The sequence below is a fragment of the Mobula birostris genome, chromosome 3 (assembly GCF_030028105.1).
Source record: "Mobula birostris isolate sMobBir1 chromosome 3, sMobBir1.hap1, whole genome shotgun sequence".
In the NCBI taxonomy this organism is placed as follows: Eukaryota; Metazoa; Chordata; class Chondrichthyes; order Myliobatiformes; family Myliobatidae; genus Mobula; species Mobula birostris.
In genome coordinates this window covers 54063304-54075613 of record NC_092372.1, presented here as the reverse complement: position 1 = coordinate 54075613, position 12310 = coordinate 54063304, and the positions used below count along the sequence as shown (strand labels likewise).

General features: G+C 36.8%; 1 protein-coding gene across 4 annotated transcripts in view; it reads left to right on the top strand.

Moving 5' to 3' along the window:
- micu3a (mitochondrial calcium uptake family, member 3a) overlaps positions 1 to 12310 on the top strand; it is a 178723-nt gene that overhangs the window by 96663 nt on the left and 69750 nt on the right. For all 4 annotated transcript variants that reach the window (XR_011885347.1, XM_072252655.1, XM_072252656.1 and 1 more), the window contains exons 5-6: positions 8345 to 8392; positions 10373 to 10455. Coding sequence is in view for 3 of the 4 variants with exons in the window: in XM_072252655.1 (XP_072108756.1) it covers positions 8345 to 8392; positions 10373 to 10455 (131 nt within the window). In the remaining variant the exon portion in view is untranslated. The remainder of the gene's footprint in view (positions 1 to 8344; positions 8393 to 10372; positions 10456 to 12310) is intronic.

Sequence of the window (12310 nt, the reverse complement as noted above, 5' to 3'; positions counted from 1 at the left end):
CCCAAATGAGGGACAAAAGTAGCAGTCAAATACGGGACACTTGTGTTTACCCCAAGAAAGACTACTATGACCATGAAGCCTTGCACGGGCACCTGTGTGCGCATGCGTGTACGTGCTGATTTTTTTTCTACAAATCGGTTTTGGCTTGATTTTCCCGATTCTGTTAAGTGAAACTGCACTGTACATACATTATTTCTACTTTATATAGGCTGTGTATTTATCATATCATTCCTGCTTTTACTATATGTTAGTGTTATTTTAGGTTTTCTGTGTTATTTGGTATGATTTGGTTAGGTTATTTCAAGTTCAACAGTGCGTGACAGGGAATGAGGAAAAGTGCAGCTGACTGATATCGTTTCATATCGCCAAATCATATCATTTCCTCGCAGCCCGGTAGCACATGCTTTGTGGCCCGGTGGTTGGGGACCACTATTTTAAGAGACTCTTATATAGGTACATAGAGCTTAGAAAAATCGGGGACTATGCGTTAAGACAATCCTAGATAGTTTCTAGAGTGGTTACATGGTCAGCACAACATTGTGGGCCAAAGGGCCTGTAATGTGCTGTAGGTTTCTCTGTTTCTAAGATGGATGACCCCGGCTATTATCAATGCTCTTTAGAGATGGTAAGTCAGTGGTTGCATAACCAGTACTTGTGATATGCATCAACTGCTCCCATGGCTTCATGTGACCCTGATTGGGGGGCTAAGCAGGTGCTACATCTTGCCTAAGGGTGACCTACAGGCTAGCAGAGGAAAGGGGTGCCTTACACCTCCTTTGGTAGGAACATAGCTCCACCCCACCACCCATGGAGTAATACAGCTAAATACTCAACTTTGTAGCACAGTATGTGAATCAGAATCGGTTTATTATCACTGTCTTACATGATATGAACTTTGATGTTTTCTGGTCACAGTCCAGTGAAAAGACATAAGATTTACTACAAACTACAAAATAAATAATGTAACGAAATAGGAATAACAAGCTATTGTGTTCATGGATTATTCAGAAATCTGCATTTCATAAATTCTGTGTAATCCAAACAGTAATAATATTGTTATTAGAATGGTTCCATATGGTCATTTACCATGCACTATTCTCTCTATATTGTACTGTAATTTTAATATTGTTTAGAGAAAATAATGTCCTAGATTTTGCATGTCAGGCATTCATTGCTGGATCTCCCTTGCCTCCACATCCTTGAATTTCACCAATAAAAGTCAAACTTTCAGGCTGAAGACATTCTTGATTTGCCCATAAGACCTGCATGGCACTAGGATAAGTGAGGTGGATAGAATAAAAATACAGGTTTCCCCCACTGTCCGAAGGTAGAACGTAACTATGAAATGGTTTGTAAGCTGGAATGTCGTAAAGTGAATAAGCAATTGCCATTTATTAATATGGGAAAAAATTTTGAGCCTTCCCAGACCCAAAAAATAACCTACAAAATCATGCCAAATAACACATAAAACCTAAAATAACAGTAACATATAGTAAAAGCAGAAATGATATGATAAATACACAGCCTATATAAAGTAGAAATACTTTTCTGCAGCACTGTTTAGCGCAGCGAAAATCTCACGGCGGCACTCTTGACGGAAACGCTCTCGGCAGAAACACTCTCTCCAGTAACCTTTAAGCTATGAAGCTGCCAAATCATACAAGATAACACATAAAAATACACAGCCTATATAAAGTAGAAATAATGTATGTACAATGTAGTATCACTTACCGGAATCGGGAAGACTCCAATAAATTGCAGTTTCGTCACAGTTAAACATTTGCTTATACGAATAACCACCTTCTGTAATTATTTTCTTCAGTTCTGCTGGGAACTTTTCGGCAGCTTCAGTATCAGCCAAAGCACTCTCTCCAGTAAACGTTAAACTATGAAGCTGCCTTCGCCTCAGAAACTGATCAAACCACCCATGACTACCTTTAAATTTGACTTTCGCAACACTTTCATCATCATCGTCCAGTGCTATCTGTTTCAGCTTATTAAACAGACTGACTGATTTCTCCTTAAGTATAAGAAAACTTAACAGAACACCACGCTTTGTACACCCATCAATCCACTCAAGCAACAGACTTTCCATTTTATCCATTATTGGATGCCGATTAAGAGAGACCACTTTGCTACGAGCAGAACCAACAGTAACATCGGCAGCTTTCAAAATTCTTTCTCTCTGTGTATAAATAATGCGAATGGTGGACGCAGACAATTTCAACGTGCAGACAATGTCCTTACTTCATTCACCGCGATTGAAATGCTTAATTATGTCTAGTTTTATGCTAAGTGTAACACCCTTACGAGCTCTTTTCGGCTTTTCCGATACCTTCGAATTCATCTTGCTAACAGACGCACAAAATAAATCGAGGTAAAGCACGTGTTTAAGCAATGACTGCTAGAACGCAGTTCCGGGGGAGGAGCTTGGCTGTTCGGGCGTGCACTGCCTTTTTTCGTAACAGTGTTAGTGAAAACAGGTAACCAATATAGGTCTTTCATAACAGCAAGGTGTCGTAAAGCGAACGTTTGGAAAATGGGGGCCACCTGTAAGTCAAATTCACAAATCCAATGATAGTCATAGTCATACTTTATTGATCCCAGGGGAAATTGGTTTTCGTTACAGTTGCACCATAAATAATAAATAGTAATAGAACCATAAATAGTTAAATAGTAATATGTAAATTATGCCAGTAAATTATGAAATAAGTCCAGGACCAGCCTATTGGCTCAGGGTATCTGACCCTCCAAGGGAGGAGTTGTAAAGTTTGATGGCCACAGGCAGGAATGACTTCCTGTGGCGCTCTGTGCTGCATCTCGGTGGAATGAGTCTCTGGCTGAATGTACTCCTGTGCCCACCCAGTACATTATGTAGTGGATGGGAGACATTGACCAAGATGGCATGCAACTTAGACAGCATCCTCTTTTCAGACACCACTGTGAGAGAGTCCAGTTCCATCCCCACAACGTCACTGGCCTTATGAATGAACTTGTTGATTCTGTTGGTGTCTGCTACCCTCAGCCTGCTGCCCCAGCACAAAACAGCAAATATGATAGCACTGGCCACCACAGACTCGTAGAGCATCCTCAGCATCGTACGGCAGATGTTAAAGGACCTCAGTCTCCTCAGGAAATAGAGATGGCTCTGACCCTTCGTCAGCTGCAATGGCTGTATGCTGCCAGACATCAAACCCTCTCCTGGTTTAAACCTGAGCTATTTCTAACATTCAGAAGAATTCCAACAGACATGAAATGACCGTTGAAAGTTTGCATCAAAAAAAACTTAAGATAAATTCGGCATTGCTCTAGCAGCATATAATGAAGGGAAATGTAGCTGTTTTCTTTGTACCTGTAAAATCTCCACTGAAATGCATGGGCTTACAGATCTTGTTATGATGTATTCTGGCATAGAATATCAAACTATTTTTGTAACTTAGAGTAATTTTAAGTGTTTGCACTGTAAGTCAGCAATAATAATCAGAATCAGATTTATTATTGCTGACTTATATGACTTACAGTGCAAAGGCTTAAATTATAAATTACAAAAATTAATAGGAATAATGCGTTAGTCTTCACATGTTAGTGGACAGTTTAGAAATGTGATAGTGGAGGGGATGAAGTTGTTTCTGAATAAATGAGTATGAGTCTTAAGGTTTCTGTAGCTCCCTATGGTGGTAACAAATCCGGATAGCATGGGTCCTTAGTGCTGATTACAGTGTTCGGGAGGAACCAGCTCTTGAAGATGCCCTCAACAATCGGAAGGACTATGTCTAGGTGATCCAATACAATTTCAATAGTTACAATGATGTTGTTTACTAAATACTTTGTGTTGACAGATAGTTCCTTTGAGATACATAGTGTAAGCACACGGTAATTGATAAGACACCTCTGAAGATTCAAATGCCTTTGGGAAAAACTAATTAGCACCAATATTCTTTCTTTCTTTTTCAATATTTTTATTGATTTCTTACATAAAAGAATACAGAGTACAGTAGGATATATAATATATATCGATTACAATATACTGGAATCACAAATATAGTCTCATTACCCCATATCTGTATACATTAAATTTAAACATAATATTGAAAAGAGATACTTTTATTATACAGAAAAATCTAAACCCACTACCAGAAAAAAACAGCTGTTTGGTTAAAAAAAAGAAAAGGAAAGAATCCTTATCATATAATAAAACATATTGTTAGCCAACATCTGTGCTTAATAGCAAATCAAAGATTTTGAAAATAATTCAAAAGAAGTCCCTGCAATGTTAAAAAATCTTGTCTAGGTTCAGAAATTGAACAGCTAATCTTCTCTAAATTTAAACAAGACATAACATCATGTAACCAATGAGTATGAGTAGGCAGAGTGGCATCGTTCCACTTAAGCAACAATGCCCTCCTGGCTATAAGAGAAATAAAGGCCAAACTATGCAAATCATGTGATTTCAAAATAATATCATTTCCTCCAACAATACCAAATAAGGTAGTGAAAGGATTAAGTTTAAAATTTACTTTAAAAAGCACCGAGAAAGTTTGGAATACTTCCTTCCAATATTTTTCAAGACTCGGACAAGTCCAAAACATATGAATTAGTGAAGCTTCTCCATTGTTACATCTAACACAATAAGGAGATATATCTGAATAAAGGCACCAAATATTCTAAAACCTTTTGATGACAGAGAGTCAGAGACCCAAAATTCATGTTTTCAGGGCTGTCTCTGAGTACACAACTATGAAAAGTACTCAAAAACTATGTGACCATGTTTGATATGCTAAGTGACAACATCCATCTGGTCTGCCAATTTGCACTCAAGTCACAATGGTGCCAATAAGCTTAGCCATGTTGCCCGGTTTGATGCAGACCAGTTAACACTATCCCATTGTTTTAACATTTGGCTTTGCTTCTGCAATCCCTTAGTCTGTGCAGCAGTCTGTGCTTCAATTTACTAACTTCAATTTACTGCATGCAACCTACAAAAAAAACTGAAGGCTAATTGTAAGCTTCAACTTACTTACATTTACAGAACTGAAGCCTGGCTCTTGTTTGAATTAATATCTGCTATATTCATAAAACTCCGGAATACTCCCTAACATACTTTCCTTTTGGCCTCTTGACAGAAATCTGCTCCAGGAAGGCTAAGCTTTAAGGACAATCTGATTAAGGGAGGCAGTGAAAATGCCCTTCACTTAATTCCCTCCCCTAATCTATAAGTATGTACATCCGCACTCTTTAACATCCCTAATTGGCTATCTACAAGACACTGCAGAGAAGCCAATAAAACGTTCTGGAAATTTGATCCTCTTCACCCCTTCAATCTCGAATAGCTAAAACTATCAGTAGTGGCTGTCAGTAGTTACTCTTTGGGCAGGTAAGGTAACTTTGGTTCAGGTTCTCAGACAACATTTCACATTCCATGCCGTGACAGAAGATTATCAGAATGATCTTGACAACCAGTCTTTTTGCAGTCAATCTACAGAAGGGTTTGGAATGGTCTCTAATCAAATAGCTGCAAGGAGCGGTGGCACCCCTTCCCAGTCTGTCCTTTTGATCGCTTGGCCAACCACTGAAAGGGTTCAGCTTAATTGTGTTCACTCACCATTCAGCTGGAGCAGCTGCTTTATAACATTGTGTGTAATTTCTTCTCTCTTTCTCCGTTTGCCAAGCCATTGAGGTTGGGGATCTTGATGTCTCTGCCTTAACTTGGATCCCTGCTATTTTGATCTATGTAACTACTCATCTACCTCCAAGAGCCAGCCTTCATTTCAAAGTATAGTTACCGTTATACTTCAAAACGTTATTCCTAATTTGATGATGCTCTCTCTCCTTTATCTTCTACATTTGCATTTCTGTTCTCTTTCATCTGTGGGACTGCTTCCATCAGGTGTGGTCAGATGTGATGCAGCAGGCTAGTGTTCTTCACTTAGATTCTCTGTAATGACACTGTTGTTGCCCTGTGAACAAAGTCACTGGAGAGAAGTATTGCTAGGTATGACATGTCTCTATTGGACAAAATGAGTCACAGCAGGTGTCATACAGAGACACTGCATGACATTTTATATGCTAAAGCACAAAGGACAATTCAGGACAATTCCATACTTGTGATGCTTCCTTTGAACTACACACCACCTTCACACCTTCCTCTTCACATCCACACTACAGCCAACCAAATGACATCCAAATAACAAAGTTAGATCAGCATTGTTTGGTCGTTCAATCCACAGTTCATATTCAAATCTGAAGACTGGTGGCTGAAGTCAGTTGCTGAAGTTATTAGCTCTATGAGTTAACCCCCAAAAACACTCTTAACACTGTTAATGGATGGACTTGATCTCTTGCTCTGTCGGTGAGGACAACAGGAAGGTCAGTCATATTGTGTAACCTGTGTCCAGTCTTTCCACTGGCTGCTTCATCAGGACTGCACACAAATACAGGTGTTTTTTGTCTGGAGTATCCCCTGTGGTCATATCTATCCCCGCATCCAACCTCAAGGGCTCACCCAAACATTGAACAGCACAACCTATGGACCCACTTTTAAGGACTCTTCATCTTGTGTTCTCAATATTTATTTCTTATTTCTTCTTCTCATTATTCTTTTTTGTATTTGTTAATTTGTTGTCTATTGCACATTGGTAGTTTGTCAACCTTGTGTGCATTTTTTTACCGATTTTATTGTGTTTTTTGCATTTACTGTGACTGTCCACAAGATAAAATGAATCCCAGGGTAGTATTAAAAACGCAAACACGAGGAAATCTGCAGATGCTGGAATTTCAAGCAACACACGTAAAAGTTGCTGGTGAACGCAGCAGGCCAGGCAGCATCTATAGGAAGAGGTACGAGATGTTTCAGGCCGAAATGTCGACTGTACCTCTTCCTATAGATGCTGCCTGGCCTGCTGCGTTCACCAACAACTTTTATGTGTGTTGTTCAGGGTATTATATTGTGACATATACTTACTTTGATAACAAATTTACTTTGAACTTTGAACATTACTGAAACTGGATTTTTATTCAAATTCCCTAGTTGCCATGGAGTGATTCAAATTTGTGCCTCCAGATGGGTTACTACATCATTAATTTAAACATTATTCCAGGATACTTTACATGCTGTTAATTGCATAGGATTTTGTGACAGTATACTTTTTACTCTTTTAGCTCACTTCTTGATATTTTTTTCGATCTGGATCTCCACACTGTGCAGCATACATTCCCCCCAGAGACCATGATGTAAGAAAGATATTGACACTTTTTTTTTACATATTTTGGTAAGAATTTGGGAGGTCTACAACCTCTATTGTAATTCAATGAGTGCGCCCTCCAATGAGACTATCCTTTCAAAGAGCTATAAACAATATGGAGAAGGAACCAATTTTCTTTATAAATATTTTCAGCGATTATTAAAACTTTTCCTGCAGTCTATCAAGTATGGCTAGCTCCTCCACTGAAGTATTGTTCATTTGCCTTGCCACATTAATTTCTGCATGCCATTTTGGAACAGAATTGAGAAGCTGCAGCATTTTTAGCTAGTGATTTTCTTTTACCAATACAGCAGTGAAGCAGGATCTGAAAATTTACAGGCCTTTTTAACAGGTATTGTACATCAATCCTGGTATTTAAACAGTAATGGTGGCACTAATGTAAAATTATCAGGTCTTCTTTGTGTTATCTTTGTGGTCTATTTTGTGGTGACTGTTCCAAAATCCTTCTCCCATAGCCTAATTTCAGTCAACCATAGCTAGCTGACAGTTGGTTACAATCTACTATAATAGACAAAAGACCAAATAGTTTCAGGGGCTAGCAATTTGCTTCATGTTTAGTTATTTGTTGCCCATTAGATGCTGTTCTCTTTGTTAGAAGGAAATCTCTTTGTTGTAAAACAAATAAAAACAAAAAAACTGTTCACACTAATTGAGTGATTACATAAGGATGTTTTACACCCTGTTATCAAAACCCAAGGAGCATCTTATCAGCAGTTGAATGTCATTATAGGTATCTCCATTTTATTTGAATTTGTAGCCACTTAGAAGGTCAATTATACTGTTTGTTCTCTATTTTTATATGTTTTAGGGAACAAAAGCAATAGGTTGTAAAGTTAGAAGACTACCTCAACATGTGCACTTTAACATTCAGGTTTAGTGTAAACAGGAAATTTTGTTCTAAAAGTTGATTGTAGTTGTTTCACTTACGATACTAGATGGTTTTGACATATTAGAAAACCATTTGAGTATGCACTGCAGTTCGTACATTCCATGTTTTGTTTTCAAATGTGCTTCTGAATGCTGAAAATCTACAGCTAATTTTTTTGTATATAATAATCAGTTATACCACTGATTTTCTCTAGGTCTGATTGCCTACACTGAATATTTGTTTCTTCTGTGCATATTAACAAGTAAGTACAGAAAATGGCATATTTAATCATTTCAAATGCTAAGCATATTTTAGAACTCTCACATACCAGTAAATTGCATTCCTCAAGATGTTTTGAAACCTTTGAGTCTGAATCACAGCTATTTCAAATCTTGATATAGCTGCATTCATCTTTTTTCTTCTGTTTCAAATTCATTTATTTTCTTTTGTTCTTCTGTTTTGGCCAGTTCTTTTTTTCCTTTGTTCTGGGAAATATTAACATGACTTTGGCTACGTCCACACTACGCCGGATAATTTTGAAAACAAAGCTTTTTCTCTTCGTTTTGACCCTCTGTCCACACTAAAGCGGCGTTTTCCTCCCCCGAAAACGGAGACTTTCAGAAACGATCTCCAGAGTGAATAAATCTGAAAACGCCTAATATCCGTTGTAGTGTGTACGGGGTAAACAGAGAGATTTAAAAACGCTGTCATGACAACACCACAACAACAATGCTTTTTCTGCTTCTGCTTGGTACTGCACAAGCACTGCCATACGGTTGTTATAAAGCACAGTTGGTGTGAATGGCGTGAGAGTTAAATTGTAAAGTGAGCTTTTTTGACTATTTAAAAACGCTGTCATGATGTGCCGGAACAGATTGACGCAGCGCAGCATTTCATTGTTTTCTTAAACGCAACCCCCCACATAACCTAACAATTTCAGAACAGACGGCAACGAGACTGAAGCCAGAAGAGTTAGAAATGTACTCACCAAATACTTTGACCCATAGCTTACTGAATAAATAAGTATACTCACTTTGCCCTGTTTTCTGTCCTTGCTTGTATGGAGGTGGTTTACCTATTTATGCAAGTACTTCTCTGACAATAGATGTGTATCAGCCTAATGTAACATTGTATGGAAATACAAGATAACACTGATGCAGACATGTTTTATACATTTAACAAGGTGCTTTATTAATGCAACAGAGGTAGTCAGTTTTTCAGTGTTCGTTGTCAGCCGGGTCATACTGTCCGTGAACTCCCTGTGGGTTGCCTCCATACGCTCCAGTATTTGTTTTTTTTTTAGTTTTAAGTCCTGCTGCGTGAGAGCCAAGAGCAATTCCTTTTAACTTTTTCTACTCTGTAACTGGACAAACGCGCACGAAGTATACCATTTCCTCTTCGCTTGTTTTCTGTGTGTCCTGCACATGTCCAGTAGAGGAGATTTGCCCAAGTAGCCGTGTTAGTGTGGACAGAGATATTTTGAAAAACGCTTAGTGTGTACACCTGTCATTTTTACTGAAAACCGGCGTTTTCAAAATTATCTGGCGTAGTGTAGACGTACCCTTCGTTCCAGATGAAAAAAGATTAGTTTTTAAATTCAATTTTTGCAATTATTTGATCAAGTTGTTACTAATTATATTCTCATCTGTGTAGTCCCAATTAGCAATAATGAAAATATTCTCAGAAGTGATTAATATAATTTGCATTGCAGCATAGGGTTTGTTTTCAAATTAAAGGTATTAGTAAATTCTGCAGCTTGTTCTTCATGCAATTGAAAACTACTTGAAACTATGCAGCGTGTCTTCTAATAAAACCTTAATGACAGGTGAAATCATTAATAAATCAGGAAATTAGTGTAAACCAAATAACATGCAGCAGAAAGCTGTTTTTCCAAAAACTTGTTTGTAACTTGAGAAAAATTATGTGTCCTTTTACATTTACTTATAGCGAAATATAAACATGTATACTTGCAAGTTTTTTTGAATCAATTTTAAAATCATAAGCAAAGGTGTATTTATTTTAAATTAGTGGTCTATCACACTATTTGAATTTTAAATAATGTGATTGTCTCTTGCATGTTGATAATGTACATATCTTAAATGTTTATTTAGTATTTTAAGTTCTGTATCTATTAAAGTTTTATACTTTGGTTAATCGATGCATCAAAACCAGAAATGAATATTTTGCATTAATTTGTTATTACTATTTTATAACTAATTTATCTTTTTCATGCATGTTGCAGAGCCTCATGCAGGTTTTAAAATAGCTTTCAACATGTTTGATACTGATGGCAATGAAATGGTAGACAAGAAAGAGTTCTTGGTGGTATGTACTTTAAGATGCCTTAATTTTAGTTTATTGTGACTTGTTAAAGAAAATTAATTTAATTTGATGTAATTAAAATCTGCTTTGAAGATAATGTAAGAATCCTTCTGTAACAGCCCTGTACCATGTAAAATGCTATGGTAAATTAATTTAAAGTATCCTGATGCATGAAGAAATAGTCATGTACATATTTTTTTCTTCAGTATCTTTTTTATACTGTGCATATTTGTAAATCGGAGTGAGCACTTATAACACAAAATTGTAGCACTGAATTGAAGTATAATTTGTCACTGTAAGCTTAGATCACAGTTCAAAGTAAAACTTATTATCAAAGTATGTGTACGTCACCGTGTACTACCTTGAGATCCACTTTCTTGTACGCATTCACAATAGAACAGAGAAATACAATGGAGTCAATGAAAAACTAAACAGACTGACAAATAACCAATATGCAAAAGAAGACAAGCTGTGCAAATAATAAATCAACAGGAAAATTAGTAAATAGATAAATGATAGAGAAATAAATATTAAATAAATAAATAAAATCCGGAGAACATGAGTTGTACAGTCAGAGAGTGAAGTTATCCATGTTGATTCAGCAGCCTGATGACTGTAGGGTAATAACTGTTCCTGAACCTGATGATGTGGGACTTAAGCTTTTTATATTTCCTGTCCTATTGTAGCAGTGAGAAGGGAGCTTGGCCTGGATGGTGGGAATTCTTAATGTTATGCTGCTTTCTTATGACATTGATCTTTGTGCAGTAGATGTGTTCAATAGTGGGTGTAGGAGCCAGGCATCTGTTCTCTATATTTGCTAGTATTTTGTGTTGTGCATTTATTATGTTTATTATGGTAACTAGTCACATGAGTATGGACATGGTCAAAGCGAAATTACTATATTATTAGTAAAAGTGAAATTATTATAAATTGTACATTGTACATTTAGATGGAGACGTAACATAAAGATTTTTGCCGCTTATGTATATGAAGGATGTAAGTGATAAAGTCAATTCAATTCAATTCAAAAGGGAATAAGTTACATATCTGTGCCTTGTTTGGAGTAGTTTGTATCTAGAGGCCAACGGAGGTTGCATCTTTTGCTGACTGCTAAATAACACTCAGTTACAATTATCTTACACTTGGGTTTGCTTAATTTTCATTGCTTCAGGACTGTGTTTGCTAATTGCTAATAAAGAATTGAATAATTTTGGAGGCAGCATTATTGGAGTGAGGATATGTCATGTTGGTATAACAAATCTGTAGGGTCACCAGCAGTGGCAAATGTTTTGGTTTTAGTTTGGTTTGGCCAGGACCAACAGGCTCCAGGACAGCTTCTTCCACCAGGTCATCAGACTGATTAATTTATGCTGATACAGTTGTATTTCTATGTTATATTGACTGTCCTGTTGTACATACTATTTATTACAAGTTACTATAAATTGCACATTGCACATTTAGACGAGACATAATGTAAAGATTTTTACTCCTCGTATATGTGAAAGCCGTAAGGAATAAAGTCTATTCAATACAGTGGGGAGTGCTTTCCTTGTGATGTTTTCCTATGTATTCAGTGAACTCTCCCCTCCATCACAAGTTGTATTTTCATACTTATTAAACATGAAGATTATAGAATAGATCTTATTTGTGACATATTTGTTCAGGATTTAAAATTTAAATAGTAATAATAATAATTGTAGGAAATTGAAAATCACCAAATACAAATTTTGGAAGTGCAAGTTTAAGAACAGAAAATTATTTTTAAAAATCTCCAGATTAAGCAACTGTTAATGTTTCAGGTCAAAGCTTTTTAAGGATTCCTTAGCTTTTTCTTTCAAATGAAATACAAATTTTTAGG